At 46.9% G+C, this 19,035-nt stretch overlaps 1 protein-coding gene across 1 annotated transcript in view; it reads left to right on the top strand.

Annotated features, from left to right (window-relative positions):
• The window catches only part of ACE (angiotensin I converting enzyme), a 342,068-nt gene that overhangs the window by 92,604 nt on the left and 230,429 nt on the right, over window positions 1-19,035 (top strand). The window contains 1 exon segment of the mRNA XM_069634130.1: window positions 3,441-3,608. Within this exon segment, the coding sequence (XP_069490231.1) occupies window positions 3,441-3,608 (168 nt within the window).

Raw genomic sequence — 19,035 nt, 5'->3', positions numbered from 1 at the left:
GATTTTCCTATTTCAGGACACTTAGATCTCTGCTGACGTTCTTATTTCTGGACACTTAGATCTTTGGGGATTTTCTTATTTCTGGATATTTAGATCTTTGGGGATTTTCCTATTTCTGGACAATTAGACCTTTGCATAACTCAATCACATTCCAATTTTTACTGATATCTTTCTCCCAGCAATTGCAAATTCCTCTGAAAAATTTTGGGAAAGCTAGCATCTTATTCCAAGGAACAATGGTTGTGTTCCTGCTTTATTCCTAGAAACCCGAAGACATCTTTTCCTTTTGTTTACCTTCATGTAGGGGCATACCTGATTTGCATCATTTGTTGTAATTAAAAGAAAGAGAACATTGTATACATGTGTAGGTAAAAAGACACCAGTGAGACGATACGTTACTCTCCCAAAACCCCAGAACCCACAGCGGTAAATATGATTTGCACACGTTAAACCCGGGAGTTGAGCCCTAAAAAAAAGTGGAGGACCTCCGACGTAAAAAATGGCAAGTGACGTCACACATTGCAATGTTCAGATTTGATTTAATTTGTCTTTCCCAGCCGAAGAATGTGTACCTGAAAAATCAGCATTTGTCAAAGAGATTTTCTAAGAACATTTCTGGCTAAGTATAAAAGGTGTAAACTTTATGATATAAATAGCTGAAACAAAATATGTTTGTGTGTAGGAGGATATCAAGAGGAAACATTTCACAAGGACCTTCTGTAGCCTTACATCTAATTTGTTGGCCTTCCAACCATGCCACCAGGGTTCTAATCACAGACGCTGCACCGTTTAGTAAAGGGGAAACAGCACATTTAAAACAAAAAGTAATACTTTAAAACAAACAGGGCAGACGTCATGCACCCAAGTGTACCCTCGACTTGAGTCCTGATTAAACCCCAAAAGAGAATGTTGGTGATTCTATGCAAGCTAGGCGCAGGGTCCAGGATCTGTGCTTCAATCAAAAATTGGGAAAAGTCTGTATATGGACAGGGAAAGACCAATGGGATATCTTTTAACCCTCTGACTGCAGGGGCATTACGTCTTTCTCATGGAAATAAGTGTGTGTGTATTCATGCTCCAAGGGAAGTCCAAGGGTTATGAAAAGTATGGCAGAGGCGGAATCCTACTGTAGGAATACAGCATCTGTAAGATCGATTCGCATTGCAGAAGAGGCATACTAATGCATGGGGGCTCTCTGCAATGGTGAGGGGACCATGCTTTCTAGGTATTCCCCAGAGTTATGTTACAACCTGAACCCATCACTACCACAGCTTTCGCATCTGTCCCCCCCCCGCTGTCTGACTAATGACCCCTCCACTCTCTGTTTTTCTTACAAAGCCACATGCAGTGAGGCCACAAATAGTGAAAGGAGGGCGCTATACAAGAGCACTTAAATTACATTACATAAGCAAAAAACAGTTCGAGCACATCCATTGACAGGAAGGTAAAGCATTACATCTGTGTAATTAGGTGTGGTGGTAGAAATGTAAGAGGGAATGCGCCTGCAACTACACAGCGTAAATTCATTAGTGCCAGTACCAAAATCAGTACCAGTGCCACAAACATATGGGAAAACAGACTACCTTACCCAGTTTGATCTTTTTAAAAGTTAGCAATGTTTCGGCTTAGGATTGTAATTGTCAGGCCTTCATCAGATTAACATAATATAATGACATTGATCTATGTATTTTGTTTCCTTAGTTCTCTGCTTGAGAAATGTCTTCAGTAAATATTGAACTTTTTAAGAGAGAGTAGACGTTGTTCAAGGCTGCATTAGTGGCATAACACCGAAGTAATCTGTCTTGACTTTCACATTGTGCAATTGTATATTAACTATTCCTTTGTACTGTGTGCCACTTGGATAATGTGTGTGTGTGTGGCACACCAGAGCATGCTCGGGCTGTGCACTATGTGGACCAATCAGATATGAATGATACTGGGCCTCATAACGACAGTGGCAGCCATGGGATGAACGGTGCCGTTAAGGCACCGGCACCGTTCATACTGGGCCGCCACATTACGCCTGGTCAGACTGCAAGCAGAACAGGATGGTAGCAACGGTACCGTTATGAATGGTACCGCTGGTACCACCCTCCCCATTCCCATTGAGCCCCATGGGTGCTCAAATGGGAATGGGGAAGTACCAGCTCCGGGTTCCGCGCAGGGGAATTACCGGCCTTCAAAGATCAGAATGGCCCGGTTATTCCTCTTTCGTGGGACCCGGTGCCGGACCCGAGTTTGGGGATAGCCATGCCGGTATAAATGGCATGGCTACCTCCAACCTCGTAAGGAGGCGCACTGTGTTTAGTGCATGTGTCTGGTACTATGACTGCATGGTCTGTGGCTGAGCCTTCTGCTGTGGCTTATCTTCAGTCCATCAGCATGGCATATTAAGGGCATATCTCAGTATTATGTAAAACAAATGTTTTTAAATCGTCAAATTTAAAAAAGACTGATTTAGAAAGACCTCTCGGACACCACTCCGAGCAGTCTTTCTAAATCAAAATTGTAGTCCCACTGACGCAAACAAGTAGCAGCAGGGGCTGACGGGTGCAGTCAGGCGAGGGAAGCTGCGGGTGGGAGGTAAGTTGAATTTGTTGTTATTCGTGTGTGTTTGTAAGTGTGTGCGTGTCTGTGTGGGAAAGGGCAAATGTGTGTTTGCGTGACTGTCTGTGTGGGAGAGGAGGGGAATGTGTTTGGCTGGGGAGGAGGTGGCAGGGGATGAAAGGCAGGGTTCGGGGGTGAAACTTCTGATTTTCTTAACATCCCACCAGCGCGGGAGAGGGTAGGGGTGGAATTGCCTTCGTCATATTTCGGCATTTTGAAGGTCACACAACATTGTCCGAAATAAATATTTTTTGTGTTCGGCAGTTGAAATGCAGAAATATCCCATGAAATCCTTATCTCTTGGTTGTGAACTGTGCGCAGCACTCAAAGGTACCAAACAATGTTCATAGCCTTTACTTTAGCTAAGGCCTGTGATTAGTACATTTGTGGTACAGAGAGTACATTACAAAGCATCGAATTATACATGATTTATTCAGAGCTCCCAAGTTTGCCCTTGTCATTCATGATATCGCCACCCACCCAGTCCTGTGTTTGCCCTTCAAATTCTGGGATGTGTAGTTCTTATTTCCACATTTCAAATTAAGGAAAACTACAAGTCCCAGAATTCCAAGGAAAAAAAAGAGACTGAATGGTCTTGTTACACATAGCAAGCGAAAACTTGAGAGCTTTTATTTCTATCTGACTCTCTGTCCTCTGTAAGGTCCGTGTTATAGTGACACATCCATGCCAGTTGAAGCTAGAGTCAGACCTATATCTGAGTTCAGAAAAATGCAGCTGGGTTGATCTCACATCAGCTGTACCTTGCTGTAATGTCTCTAAGTGAGAACTTGCAAGACCTCCCTAACAAGGTGCTTATTGTTCTTGTTTTACAGATCAATGCTTCACTGGTTGAGCAGGAGTTTGCAGAGGCTTGGGGGGAAAAGGCCAAGGTACTCTATGGTGCCACTTTCCGTAACTTCACCAACCCTCAGCTGACGAAAATCATTGCATCCATACAGACTCTCGGGGCGTCCAACCTTCCGCTGCCGGAGCGGCAAGAGGTGAGTGCATGGAGCTGCCACCGGGCAGCCGGTCACGACCACTTAACACTGAAATCTAAGCCACCTGTAGGGACCATTCAAAGGCACACTTATTTAAACTTCAGGAATGCATACTCAGTGTGATAATGATGTGCCAAAATTCCAGTTCTTCGAACAGTATGAAATCCCCTTCAACAACATTATTATTGTTTTTGCTGTGATTATTACTATTATTGTAAGTTAAGCCAATCTATCAATGAGTCAACCAATGAAAAGAGTGCATCTGCAACCAACCAGGTACCTGTGTTTTTCCTTTTGCAAGTAGTATGGATAGTGCGTTCATTACATTGAGTTAAATATATCCCTTGTACTCACACCCTTATTCGCACTTATGTAAAAAGGCTGTGTCACAGAAAGAAAGCATGCCCAGACTGCCTTTACCAATTAGATCAGAATGCCCACATGCAAACTTTCATCATGCTGTCTTTACCCGCAATGTCAGCAGAAAATGCCATGCCACAATAAGAAAACATGTCCAGACTGGCTTCACCAATGTAGGCCAGCATGCCCACATGAACGCATTAATCATCCTGGCTTTACCCTTGATGACGTTACAAAAATGGCAATTGACTATAAGAGAATCTTGACAGACTGGTAGCATCAATGTAAGCCCATATGGCCATTAAGAACACTCATCATGTTGGCTTTTACCTTGATGTCAAATAAAACATACCATGGCAATGTAAGAAAATATGTCAAGACTGGCAGCAACAATTTAGGCAAGTAAGCTACATAAGAACACTCATCATGTTGGCTTTACCCTTGGTGCTCAGAAAAATTCCATCCCACAGTAGGAAAACATGTCCGCATTGGCTGCACCAATGAAGGCCAGTATACTATTCTGTGTACCCTATCGCACAGGCAATGTCTAGAAGTCCAGTGAAAGCCCTTTCTAAACAAAAATAAACCGCCTGCATTCTTCATTTCTACTGTACCGTTATAGCTGACTTAAGCACTGGCCTCCAGCATTAGGAGAGATGATTTCAGTACCATTGAATGGCATAATAACAGCACCTCTTAATACAGAGCATAGAAGCCAGAGTAATCCAGCATGAAATGCTACATGAGAAAACAAATTATTCTTAGGTGTTGAAACATAATTAATTTGGCATGCAACACTTTACAAAAAAGACAAAATAACCTTCATAGTGCTAAGCCCACTGACTCAAGTAACAAAAACAGAACTGTGGCCTGACCGCATCGCTGGTTATGCAGCCATGTTTTAATCTTCTTGAGGAAGCTTAAGTTATTCTCAATACCTCAACTATCTCAAGAGAGATGGTTCCATAGTCTGGCTACCATCAATGAAAATGCTTGACCACCTCAGTATACTTAGGAGACTCTGGGTAACAGCAAAGGCTTTGTTCAGTGAAGGCTGGGGCCTGGAATCAGATATACAGGTTAAGACTGAGAGCTGTAAACTGTGGCCTTAATAAGAAAGAGGCCTAAAACACAATGGGGGTCATTACGAGATTGGAGGCAGCCATGGAGCTATTAGCTCCATGGCTGCCTCCAATACCGGGTCCGGCACCCGTGTCGTTCAATGGGGACTCACCGGCCTATTCGGACCCTGGAGGGACTGGTAAGTCCCCATTGAACAAAACAATCCCCATTCCCATTTGAGCCCTCATAGGGCTCAATGGGGATGGGGAGGGTGCAAATAATGGGCTCGCAAATGGCAAGCCCGTTATTTGCACCCTGGTGCCTTAGCGGGACCCGTAAAGGACGTGTGGTCCGACCACACGTCCCTTACGGTCCCCGCTAAGGGAACTCGAAATTGGGCGGTAGGGGATTACTGCCACCGGTCTCCTTACCGGTGCCGGTAATCCCTTACCGCCCACCTCGGAATGACCCCCAATGTATAGAGCAAAAACATGGCTGGAAGGTTTAGAATGAATCTTAACCACTGGCATTGCTCTGGGCAACCCTCCGGACCACCGTTCTTCGCCTGCCAAGCCATTACAGAAGGGGAAAGACCACATGCAAATCAGGCTTGGCCCCACCCCAAAAGGGGCAGTCCAGCCCGAACTGCTAAATCACATCCCTTCTGCACGAGACCACAAGCATCTCCAAACATGTTTCGCCCTTGTTGGGGCTCATCAGTGAGGAGTAGCTTGGGTCTCTAGGCCCAGCAGGCACGGGACTCACGTCTGGGCATACCCATCCCACTCGGGGTGACAAAGCAAAAATAATGAGGTGATGGCTGGAAGGTTTAGAATGAATCTTAACCACTGGCATTGCTCTTGGCGACCCTCCAGACCACCGTTCTTCGCCTGCCAAGCCATTACAGAAGGGGAAAGACCATATGCAAATCAGGCTTGGCCCCACCCCAAAAGGGGCAGTCCAGCCCGAACTGCTAAATCACATCTCTTCTGCACGAGACCACAAGCATCCTCAAACATGTTTTGCCCTTGTTGGGGCTCATTGTCAACCTCTGCAGCTTTAGAAGGCGTATCAGTTATATCCACTACCTCCTCCCCTTCCTCCTCACCTGAGTCCTCTGGAGAAGTTTCGCGGCGGTTAGTCTTCTTTCCGATTTTCTTCTTCTTTGAGAAGAGGTAGGGCCGCCCGCGGTGGGAAGCCACCCTGATTCCCTGCCAAGCAGGGAAGCAAGAGGCTTCCTTCCCGCAGGGACCGAATAGATGAGGGAAAAAAGCGGATGCTTAAAAAAACCCTCGGTGATCAAGATAACAGTCCAGCAGGTCCGGAGAGTGAAGTGATGAAGATCTGCAGATCCGATGTCAGAAGAAGGATGACTGAAGCAAGGATCCTGGACAGGTGTCTGAAGGCGAGGTAAGTCCTTAGAAGTTTCCAGGAGAGGTGGACAAGGAAAAATCAGCCGGAGAGGGCAAGTGGCAAAGAGAGAAAAGGAAAGAAAAACAGGAGAACAAGGATGGCGAAGGAGCGCTACGGGCGAGAAAAAAAGAGAGAAAGAACGGCGAAGAGACGCCGACTGGAGGCCCAAGGGTCAGCAAGGTAAGCACGGAGGAAAAAGCACACGGAGCAAGCAACAAGGGAAAGAAACAAAGTTGCAACGCACCGAACCCGGAAGTGGGCGGTGCTTAAGTAGCGAAACCAGGGAGACAGAGAAAGACTATAGCGGGCAAAAACCCGGAAATGGACAGGAAAACAATGGACGACCTAACGGCGCCACCAACGCCAGGTGTTCCATAGCTCCCACCGGCGACTAGACGCCAGCGGCATGACAGTATGCCCCCTTCCAATGGAGAACCCCCCCGGCTTGCCCGGAAAGAGACGATGAAACCTCTGAACCAAAGACGGGGCATGGACATGGGAGACAGGTTCCCAGGAGTCCTCAGAGTGGGGGTACCCCTTCCAATGGATGAGATATTCCAGGCGACCACCCCGCAAGCGGGAGTCCAAAACGGAGGCCACCTCATACTCCTCCGGGGGCAAAGCAACCGGGGGCGGTACAGCCGGAATGGAGCGGTGATAGGGATCTGGCCTAAACTCCCTCAAAAGAGAGGAATGAAAAACAGGGTGCAAGCGGTGCATGTGTTTGGGCAAAGAAAGCCGATAGGCAACAGGGTTGATACAGCGCAGTATGGGAAAAGGTCCCAGGAATCTGGGAGACAACTTAGAGGGGTGAAGCCAACACGGGAGGTATTTGGTGGATAACCATACCTTAGTCCCCTTCTGCCAAGCGGGGGAGGGCAAGCGCTTGGGGTTAGTCTTATTACAATAGCGCTGGCTACTAGCCTGTAGACTATCGATGGCAGTTTTATGGGCCTCTTGCAAAGTGAGGAGAAGAGAGTCCACAGAAGGAACAGTAGAAGGAGCAAGAGACAAGGAAGGAGTAAAGCTGGGATGATACCCATAAGAGCAGTAGAAAGGACTAAGACCAGTGGCGCTGTGAACAGAATTATTGTAGGCAAACTCCGCAGTCGGGAGAAGGCTAACCCAATTGTCCTGCTGGTTGTTGGTGAAGCAACGTAGATTTTGCTCAAGAGTGGCATTTGTCCTTTCTGTCTGTTCATTGGTTTGGGGATGGAAACCTGACGATAAGGCACGGTCAATGCCCAGCCTCTTACAAAGTTCCCTCCAGAAACGTGACGTATACTGTGAACCCCTGTCCGAGATAATTCTACTGGGAGTGCCATGTAGGCGGAAGATCTCTCTGGCAAACACGGTTGCCATCTCCGCTGCCATGGGTAACCCAGCCAAGGGTGAAAAATGGGCCATTTTAGAGAAACAGTCAACCGTGACCATAATACAGGAACATCCCTCTGAAGCAGGCAGTTCCACGATGAAGTCCGTCGAGATAATACTCCAGGGTCTCTTTGGTACCTCACTCTGCTGTAGGTAACCAATGGGTCGTTGGGTAGAATGCTTAGATCTACAGCATATAGGGCAGGAGCGAACATACAAGTCCACCTCTTTAGACATTTCTGGCCACCAAAAACTCAGTCGAAGAAGTTCCAGATTATTCTTCGCCCCCCTGTGACCAGCCACAAGATCGTCGTGGCACCATCTTAGTGCGGTGCGTCGAGTCTGGGAATCGGGTAAGTAGAGACATTGTTGCTTGAATCCCAGGCCATTCTGTATGATGATGTCATCTGAGTGGAGAACGGTATGGGTAATACCCTCAGACTGGGTGCCTTTACGTACCCTCTCCAAAAAGGTATCTACAGTATATATGAATTTTACGTCCGTTAGAAGCAAACTGGGAAGTTCTCTGGTCGTGCCACCGGAACATGGCCTTCGAGAAAGGGCATCTGCTAGGATATTCTTAGATCCCGGTAGATAGATCAGGAGAAAGTCGTATTGAGAGAAAAAATGGGCCCACCGGGCCTGGCGTGAATTGACGCACTCCATATTCTGCAGGACCTTGAGGTTCTTGTGATCCGTTCTTATCTCAAATGGGTGAATGCCCCCCTGCAGAAGATGTCGCCATTCTTCACAAGCAGTCTTCATGGCTAGAAGCTCCTTCTCAATGACGGAGTAATGTGATTGACTTACATTCAAGGTCTTGGAAAGATAGGCTATTGGGTATTCAAGTCCAGCTTGTTCCTGTAAGAGAACTGCACCCAAAGCAGCTGACGAGGCATCAGTCTCCACAATGAATCTTAATCCTTGGTCCGGTTGCCGGAGGATGGGGGCAGAGCAAAACTTCTCCTTTAACAGTAAGAAGGCTAGATCAGCTTCGGAAGTCCAGGAAAAAGGATTGGAAGTCTTCTTGAGTAGCCTGATATTAGGGAGAACAGTCTCCGAGAAGCCCTGAATGAATTTGCGATAAAAATTCGCAAGCCCAAGGAACCTTTGGAGATCCTTCACTGATTCCGGAGTAGGCCAATGCAAAATAGCTTCGGTCTTAGCTCGGTCCATGCGGATGCCTTCCGCGGAAAGGATAAAACCAAGGTAGGTTACCTGAGAAACTCCAAAGACACACTTCTCTACATTGGCCTTGAGATGGTGGTCCTGTAGCCTTTTAAGAACTTGGATGAGATGAGTACTATGGATCTGTGCAGTTTTCGAGTATATCAAGATATCATCGAGGTAGATTATGACACAATGAAAAAGAAGATCAGAGAATGTTCTGTCCATAAAGCGCTGGAAGATAGACGGTGCATTGACCAAGCCGAACGGCATTACGCAGTACTCGTAATGACCGAACTGAGTCTGGAACGCAGTCTTCCATTCATCCCCAGGATGGATGCGTAGAAGATGGTAGGCTCTTCGAAGATCGATCTTTGAAAAGATCCGTGCTCCCTGCACCGCCTCTGGGATATCCTTCATGAGAGGCATGGGGTAACGGTCTCTTTCTGTCACTTGATTGAGGCCCCGGTAGTCAATGCACGGTCTTAATTCATCCGAACCTTTTTTCGGAACAAAAAACAGAGATGGCCCTGCAGGAGAGTGGGAATGTTGGATGAGACAGTGTTGTAAATTGGAGTCCAGGTAGTCCTTGAGAACTCTCTTCTCCTTGAGGGAAAGAGAAAACATACGGCCAAACGGTACCACCGCATTGGGCACCAGGGTGATATGACAATCCTCAGGCCGATGTGGAGGTAGTTCTTGAGGACCTTCACCATGAAAAAACTTCCTGATAACGAAGACACTCCTTAGGAATATTGTTCACGGATAGAACATCCGTCAGGGTAGGAGGATCCGGAAGGGTGTGGATCGTTGCAGCCAAGGGTTGTATCGAGCAGAACTTCTTGCAAAAACTAGAAGAACAAGACAGTTGGTTCTTGGTCCAGTCAATAGTAGGGTTATGCTTCCGGAGCCAAGAAACCCCCAGGATGACGGGAAAATGAGCTGCTCGGATCAAATCGAATTGGATGGTCTCAGTATGATGGAGAACCTTCATGATCATGGGAGAGGTAGCATGAGTGATGAGACCAGAGCTTAGGGGTGTACCATCAACGCCCTCAACCTTTTGGTCTTCCTCCTTCTCCAGACTGATGCCAGTCCTGTCAGCCCAGACAACGTCCATAAAGCATCCAGCTGCCCCGCAGTCCAGTAGCGCTAGGACTTCGAATGTCTGATGTAAGTGGTTCAACTGGGCTGCAATAACCATGAGGCGATTGTCTTCGGAGGGGTTGATGGTAGGTGTGATAGACAGAGAGACGTAGGGACGGGAATAGCCCCCTCGGTAACTGGTCCCTACTAGTTCCGAGGTATGGCGTTTCCCGACCTGCGGGGAGGTACGTCTGGACAGTCCCTTAGGACATGGGTGTTGGAACCGCAGTACATGCATAGATTGAGGTCTCTGCGCCGCTTCCGTTCTTCGGGGGTAAGAGGTCCCCTGGTGGTTCCGATCTGCATGGGCTCGTCTTTAGCTGAGCCCGAGGGAACGGAGCAGGATGGAGCTGGGTTAGCAGAAATGGGAAACCCACGTTGTCTCCGCAACTCAGACCGTCTTTCGGATAACCGAAAATCGAGCTGGAGGACAGTAGCCCAGAGCTCCGAGAGTGTGGAAGGGCGGCTAACCCTAGCAAGTTCGTCCTTAAGGTCTTCTCTCAGACCTCGACGAAAAATAGTGTACTGAGCGTTCCCTTGCCAACCTGCATCAGCGGCCACCCTTTTAAAGCGGGAGATAAAGGACAAAAGGTCCATGCTTCCCTGACGGATATCTAGTAGCTGTTCACTACTAATGTAGTCTCTTGTTGTTCAAACGCCAGTTTGAACTGGGCGGTAAACCCAGCATAATCCTGAAGGAGAGGACTGGCACTGGTTACCAAAGGGGCTGCCCAAGACAGGGCATTTCCGGTCAAATTAGAGATGAGGAACCCTATGCGGGCTTGGTCTGTAGCGTAAGACTGAGGTCTAAATGTGAAATAAATCACGCAAGCCTCCATGAATTCCTTAAATTTGTTAGGTGATCCGTCGTATTTGCCGCAGGATAATGGCATAGGAGGAAGGTCACTGCGGGACTGCTCGAAGCGGTCCAACCTTTGTCTGAGGTTAGTGTTTTCCGTCTTTACTAACTGTAACTCTTGAGTGAGATTATGGACAGCTGTTAGCAGTTCTTGCACCTGCTCAGGAGAGGCCATGGTTCTTAACTGTGGGCGTTGCAAACTGTCAACCTCTGCAGCTTTAGAAGGCGTATCAGTTATATCCACTACCTCCTCCCCTTCCTCCTCACCTGAGTCCTCTGGAGAAGTTTTGCGGCGGTTAGCCTTCTTTCCGATTTTCTTCTTCTTTGAGAAAAGGTAGGGCCGTCCGCGGTGGGAAGCCACCCTGATTCCCTGCCAAGCAGGGAAGCAAGAGGCTTCCTTCCCGCAGGGACCGAATAGATGAGGGAAAAAAGCGCATGCTTACAAAAACCCTCGGTGAACAAGATAACAGTCCAGCAGGTCCGGAGAGTGAAGTGATGAAGATCTGCAGATCCGATGCCAGAAGAAGGATGACTGAAGCAAGGATCCTGGACAGGTGTCGGAAGGCGAGGTAAGTCCTTAGAAGTTTCCAGGAGAGGTGGACGAGGAAAAATCAGCCGGAGAGGGCAAGTGGCAAAGAGAGAAAAGGAAAGGAAGACAGGAGAACCAGGACGGCGAAGGAGCGCCGCGGGTGAGAAAAAAAGATAGAAAGAACGGCGAAGGGACGCCGACTGGAGGCCCAAGGGTCAGCAAGGTAAGCACGGAGGAAAAAGCACACGGAGCAAGCAACAAGGGAAAGAAACAAAGTTGCAACGCACCGAACCCGGAAGTGGGTGGTGCTTAAGTAGCGAAACCAGGGAGACAGAGAAACACTAGAGCGGGCAAAAACCCAGAAATGGACAGGAAAACAATGGACGACCTAACGGCGCCGCCAACGCCAGGTGTTCCATAGCCCCCACCGGCGACTAGACGCCGGCGGCATGACACTCATCAGTGAGGAGTAGCTTGGGCCTCTAGGCCGAGCAGGCACGGGACCCACGTCTGGGCATACCCATCCCACTCGCGGTGACAAAGCAAAAACAAAGAGGTGATGGCTGGAAGGTTTAGAATGAATCTTAACCACTGGCATTGCTCTGGGCAACCCTCCAGAGCACCGTTCATCGCCTGCCAAGCCATTACAGAAGGGGAAAGACCATATGCAAATCAGGCTTGGCCCCACCCCAAAAGGGGCTGACGGGCTAAAAAACGGTGGTGTGGAAGGTTGCCCAGAGCAATTGCCAGTGGTTTAGATTCATTCCAAACCTTCCACCCATCACTTTTGTGGTCAGTTTGTTTCTCCTTGTGAGAGAGGGTATGCCCAGACGTGGGTCCCTTGCTCGCTGCGCCACAGGGAACCAGGCTGCACCTCACTGAGGAGGTCCAACAAGGCCGAAACATGTCTGGGGTTGCTTGGTTTTCTGTGCAGAGGGGACCTGGCCTAGCAGTTTGGGCTGGGCTGCTACCTTTGGTGGCGGCAGCTGCTGACTGATTTGCACATGGCTGGTCCCCTTTTGCAACGGCGCAGATGGGCTAAAAAACGGTGGTGTGGAAGGTTGCCCAGAGCAATTGCCAGTGGTTTAGATTCATTTGAAACCTTCCACCCATCACTTTTGTGGTCCCCCAATGTATAGAGCCTTGAATGGATACATTTGAGGCACCCCAACGATATATCTTGAAATACTTATTTATTACCACCAAATTGAGTGCTTTTGGCTGTTAGCATAATGAAGCCTCGAAAATGCTGTTGGAATTCAGTGGGTGCGGGGCAGTAAAGAGAAGAACTTCAGTCCCTTCATATAAGCAAGCCTTTGGATAGCCAACAGTTTGGTGGTTTATGCAGGCACGCTCAAGACATTTCTCTTCAAGAAATGGCTCCTCTCTAACTCCTAGGTCCACACACCTTTCACTTCCCACCCTACCCGAGGCTCTGATCTGCACCCCACTGTTTCCTCCGCAGGTTGCTTCTAGATCCCTTGCTCCCAATTGCCTGGCCTCACCCTCCCCTGTTAGCTCCCTGTTCCCCTTTTCCCTGCCTCCCTCACTGTGTTCTCCCCCCTATGATTGTAATGCACTCCATTGCTTCCCAAAGCTCGGTCTGTACTCAATAACATTAATAATGTCGGGATGGGCATTTTGCCAGGCGGTGCTGTAAGGGCATTACTCTGACATAAGATGGCAGCATCTGAAGAATGGTATGAGTACCTGGGCATGCGATAACAGTGCCTAGTAAATGCCTATGTAATATCTTTATGCAAGCCAAACCATTGGCTTTGTCAATTCTTGTTTTTTATATTTTTATATTTTATTTAGTATCTATAGCCGTGCACAAACCCATGAGGCATCTAGGCGCTAGTTAAATTGGAAATGGTGTTGCAGGATGTCCACGGGTGGCATGTGGTTATACAAACAAAGTGCATGTTCGGCACGAGGCTGAGAAGGCATAATCAGGTAAGCTGCAGTCTCGGGAGGATAGCTCAGGGGCAATGTGCTCGCCTTGGAAACAAGACGACACGGAGCACCACAGGTTCAATCCCCGGGTCCGCGCTTAGAAACCTCTGGGTATTAAGTGTGTTATAAATAACCTATCATATCATATCACATGATACACGTGTAGCACGTAGGTTGAAAAGGCAGAATCAAGTAGGATGAGGGCAAGATATGTAAACAGCATGAGCCTGAACGGTCATAGGTGGGTTGCAGAATCGGGTAGGTTGCAGGTGCAACACATATGCAACACGAGGCTGAAGAGGAATAATCCAGTAGGAAGTGGGCAAGGAGAGTAAACAGCACGAGGCTGACACTGCCGAGTAATGCATGGGTGGGATTGACGCGGCCATTTCCTCCAGCTGTTGTAGACATTTCCATCAATACTGCAACCTCTGCAGCGTTCACAGCAGGATCCCCTCGGCTAATCTCCACCAAGGCGCAATCCTTGGAGATCACAGGGCAACTTTCTGGTTTGTACGTCACTTCCTCCTCCAGGCAGACGCGCGAGAGGTTGTCAGTGACGAAGGAGATCTGCACAGCCTCGCCTTCGTTTGTACACGTGGCCACAGACCCTGTTAGGAAGGAGCGGCCAGGGACATGTGCATGGAAGCGTAGATGAAGAGGAGGCAGCCAATCTGGACCAGGGACCCTTTTGCGAAGGAGCTGGTCTGCATCCTGGCTCTGACGAGGGGGGGAACCTTGCATTACTTTCATGCAAGGAGCAGATGTGCGCACACATATATTGTTTTTAGATCAAGTGGCTAAAGGTACACTTGGTTGAGACATTTATATTACACCAGAAGCGTGTTTACAAATGCATTTAAGCTATTAACACATAGAAGACTGTTTAGAAATAACACTGGCAGGCCTGACATTTCACAAAGTTTGAAGTTAATGTTTGGGAGAGCTAGCTCAAAAAGATCCAAGGATGATGTATTTGGGGCGGAAAGGGGCAGGTGGCGAGTGGGGGTGTTCCTAGGGATTAGTATGGCCATGAGCAGTCAATGGGTGAGTAAATAGCCAATGTGTCCCTCCTGACATCCCATCTCCTTCCTATCTGTGTACCAAAGCAATCGTTTTGGTGTGTAGGTGGTGCTATAGAGACACCTAAAAGCCAAAACTAAAAAAAAGACTTAATTACAGCTCCTACCTGGGGTTGGGGGTGGGGGGGTAGCAGTGATGAGCTCCACAAGCACAGGAGTTTTTGTTGAGTTTTAGCTCAGACCCTTGCAGTTTCTCAGTTGACCAAGCAGACGCCGCCTCTTCTATGATAACGATCCTCCTTCCCTGAGCAGCGACCGCTCTTCCTTCCCTGAGCAGTGACTGCTCCTCCTTCCCTGAGCACCCACTGCTCCTCCTTCCCTGAGCACCGACCGCTCCTCCTTCCCTGAGCACCGACCGCTCCTCTTTCCCTGAGCAGCGACCGCTCCTCCTTCCCTGAGCAGCGACCGCTCCTCCTTCCCTGAGCACCGACTGCTCCTCCTTCCCCGAGCACTGACCTCTCTCCTCTTAGTGAAGAAAGGCAAAAAGGTCCAACACTGTCATATTTTGTCTCCAGGAGCATTTGGCACGACTTGTAGGTACAAAGTAGAAGGCACCGACTTTACTGTAGGCTGGCCTCACCAAAGCCACAGAGGCCGATCCCGAGGGAATTCTTTCTCCTAGGGGAAGTCTCCAATGAGGATCCACGAGGTTGAACCTTCAGGTTTTCCTAACTGTGCTCACAGTTCTGGAACCGAGGTGGGGTCCCTTTGGTGTCCTCTCAGGGGAAGGTGGGCTGGTGGACAAACTGAGAACAAGGAATTAACTACTTCACTGCGGCAAGAAGCACCATGATTAGGTGGTGCCATAAGGGGTTGGACATCCACGACCTCAGCATTCCATAATGAATGCAGATGTTCTGAAAAATGTTCTCATGAACACCAAGTGGTAAAATGGCCACAATGGGGGTGGCTAAGAGAAATTGGGGAACACCTCAAAGATCCAATCACAAACCTCCTTCTATCTACGGGTCAACGAAACTAGCGGAAAGGTAGGGGAGGAGGAGACAAGTCTGGGAAAGAAAAGACCAGTGGTCAAACCTTGATCTTCAAGTCTCATATGATATTTTCCCACCACAGCCCACGGAGTGGTCATCCCTTCTCCAATAGGAGTCTGGGGGAGTGGCTAGTTCCAAGCTCAGAGGATCAGCTCTGCCTCAGCCCAGGAAGTGCCTGTCTCTAGGACGGAGGCTCCCCTGCCCTCATCCCAGGCACTCAACAATGAACCTTGCACTCTGCTTTGGACTGTCTCAGGACTCGGATGTGAGGATATAACGGCTGCTTGTCACCCCATTGGGCTCCAAGAGAGCCAGCCTGCTTCTCTTTTCCATCAGAGCGCCACTTGAGCCAGAAACAGATGGGCTGATATGGGGGTGCAAAATGATTTGTAGGTGCAACCTATCCCCAAAGCCCAATGGGTAGTACATTTTCAATATCTGTATAGTAATTTGAAGATGGTTGTGCGGTGCAATAGGTATTTGAAAGCTGTGGAATGGAATATATTGTTTACAGAGGAGGATATTTCATTGATTATAACAAAATGTAAACCTTCCAGAAACCTGGGGCCAGATGGAATGGCCAACATGACTTTTAAATCTAACCCAGAATTGTGTATGGGCCACATTACGCGTTGGGCGGTATTCTGATGGTAAATCCCCTGGAATACCACCAAACAGAATTACTTTTACCGCCACTTGGTCCGGCGGAATAACTGCTGGATTACAAGTGGCGGTGGCAGAGTTAATCCCCATTTTTTGAGAGTTAATTGGATCCTATGGGGAATTTTGGCTGAATTATCGCCAATGTTAATACCACCGATTTGGCCAATTTACTGCAGAAACTGGGAGGATTTACCTACAGCATGATGCTGGAGGTACATCCCTCACTCCAGGGTCATACTCGTAGATTGGAGGTGCAGGAAAAGTGGCAGTAATTCCATTACCGCCAATATTTCCCCACACCACCGTACTTGTAATGAGCCCCATGCCTTATTTTACAATATTATACAAGAACAACACATTCCTGAGCCTTGGAAATATGCACACATTATAGTGGCATTTAAAAAGGGAGATAGAATGAATCCCAGGAATTATCGTCCTATCTCTTTTTGGGACGCCGCTAGCAAAATGTTCTCTGCTCTCATCTTAAGGGAACTTAAATCATGGGCGTCAGACACAGGGGTGATTGATAAATTCCAATCAGGCTTCCGTAAGGGAGTCGGAAGAACAATAAGAGGTTTTGTTTTATGTCTCTTCTCATTATAGGTAGAAATGTCTAAGCAGCATATGTTGCGTTTTTAGATTTAACTCAGGCATTTAACCGCGTTAATAGACAGTTGCGATGAAAGAAAATAGAATGCGCTGGTTTTCCGAAACATTTACTTAGCATTTTAATGACGCTACATGCTGAGACAAAGATACGCGTATATCTGGACCAGGAGAGTAACTACTCGCAGCCTATAGAAACACTGCGCGGATTACTCCACGGTTGCATGCTGGAACCTTTCCTTTTCAATTTTTATATTAATGACTTAAAAGAGGCCTTGCTGCCAATGAAACTATTTCTGCCGCATCTAGGGGAAGTTAAAGTACACTACATGGCGTACGCAGATGATTTGGTGCTAACCGATCAGACCCTGATAGAGCTACAGAGGGCACTAAATACAACTACAAATTACCTGAATCAGTTGGTATTAGAAATGAATGCGCAAAAAACTAAGATAATATTGATGAAGTCCAATCATTCTAGAAAAGCAAATACATTTAATTGGCCTGTAGATTTGAAGTCGTTGCCAGTTTTAAATATCTGGGGTTTGACCTGTTAGCTAGAAATCATGGTAAAATAGAAAGAAATCCTCGAGTGAGAAGTACTGCTAAAGCCATGAGTGTCCACATGAAAATGGCAGATAAAAGCTTTGGCCGTTTCTCCATACTTCCGGTTATTACATTTTATAATTTGATAGTTTTACCTAAATTAATGTATGGCTCGGAATTGTTACCGTAGGTTGTAGAGAGGAGCAAAATAAAAGCAGTAATATGGGGAAGCGTCTAAAGGCTGCCGAATTGACTTCCCATAGGTGCAATACGCCATGAACTCAATCTCCTGTCTATTCAAAGTCGGATTGACTGGAAAAAGCTGCAATTTTTTAATAAAATCGTTGCACCCCTCCGCCCCCCCCACCAAAAACTCTGTTGATTTACAAAACTTGGTTTTAAATAGCTCATGTGAAGTGTTAACTCAATGGGTTGAGGGATGTGAAAAGATTTTAGAGAGGGTAATTTCTACGGTGAATGAGCTATAAAAGTCTTCATTGAAGACAAAGATGAAATTGGAAGACACTCATTGAATTACACATAGAGAATCGCGTTAACGTTGCGCTTGTTTTATCATGCAAGATTAGATGGTAAACCTTATAATATGGCTTCTCGTTATTTGGTTCGTTATCCTCCATTTGTTTTGAGAAATCATTTTATTAGATTGAAATTGAATCTTTTTTTAACGAACAAAGTAAGGGGTGCAAGACAAAAGATAGTTTACGAGATTAGGCTGTGCCATTATTCAGGCAAATAAGTAGAAGCAGATGATTATAGAGTGTAATAACTTGGCTTTAATAAGGAAAAAGATGGCGGAAAAGATGGCTGAGCAAATTTGTATGCACTGAGGAGAGGTTGAAAATGAATGCTTTTTGGTGTAGACATTTGTAAGCCCATCTAAGATCTTTCTCGCTAGCAGAATTAGCGTTTGTGAATGAAATTGACATCAATGGTGATAATGTTTTAGATTAAGGGACCATGTAACAAAGGTTTTTAATTTGTAATTATTATATGTTGCAGTCCATGTATGTGTTACTTAGATAGGAATTGATATGAATTGAATTGAAATGGATTGTAAATATGTGTTTTATTTGAAATGTAATGTTGGTTGATGTGAAAAGTTTTGATAAACCAAGTCACATGAATAAATACATTTCAAAAATAATAATTTACAAGATGGTACGAAAGGGGCTGAAAGTAGGATACTGGACCTCAGAGTAAGGATGCCCAGTCCCCAATGCTCAGAAATCCTTAGAGAGTTAAAGATAGATTTAGGAGGGCTAGAAATTATAGTTTCAAAGTCACCATGTTTAATATGCTACAATCAAATGATATCAAGTGAATTTTCTGGTGGAAGTTTCTACTTCTGCTCCAGAAGTGAATGTTATTCCCTTGACTTTGCTTGGTAATAGCTGACCTTCGCCGCTTTTCTTCTAGTTAGGAAACACTTCCACCACTTTCTGATATTCCATAATTAGAAATAACAATTCGACGAGCGACACTTTTTGGAAGAATAGGTCTGGTTTTCTGGGTTCCAGTAACATCTTTCGCTCTTAGGGTAGGTAGGTCACTCTGGGAGTCTCTAAAGAGACTCTAACTTTAGATATAGCTCTGTCGCTCTGCACGCACCATGCTGACGCAACACTTGGAATCGACTTATTTTAGCCGT

Source organism: Ambystoma mexicanum, chromosome 13 (genome assembly GCF_040938575.1).
Source record: "Ambystoma mexicanum isolate Mex_15411 chromosome 13, UKY_AmexF1_1, whole genome shotgun sequence".
Lineage (NCBI taxonomy): Eukaryota > Metazoa > Chordata > Amphibia > Caudata > Ambystomatidae > Ambystoma > Ambystoma mexicanum.
This window is presented reverse-complemented; position numbering and strand designations above follow the sequence as displayed.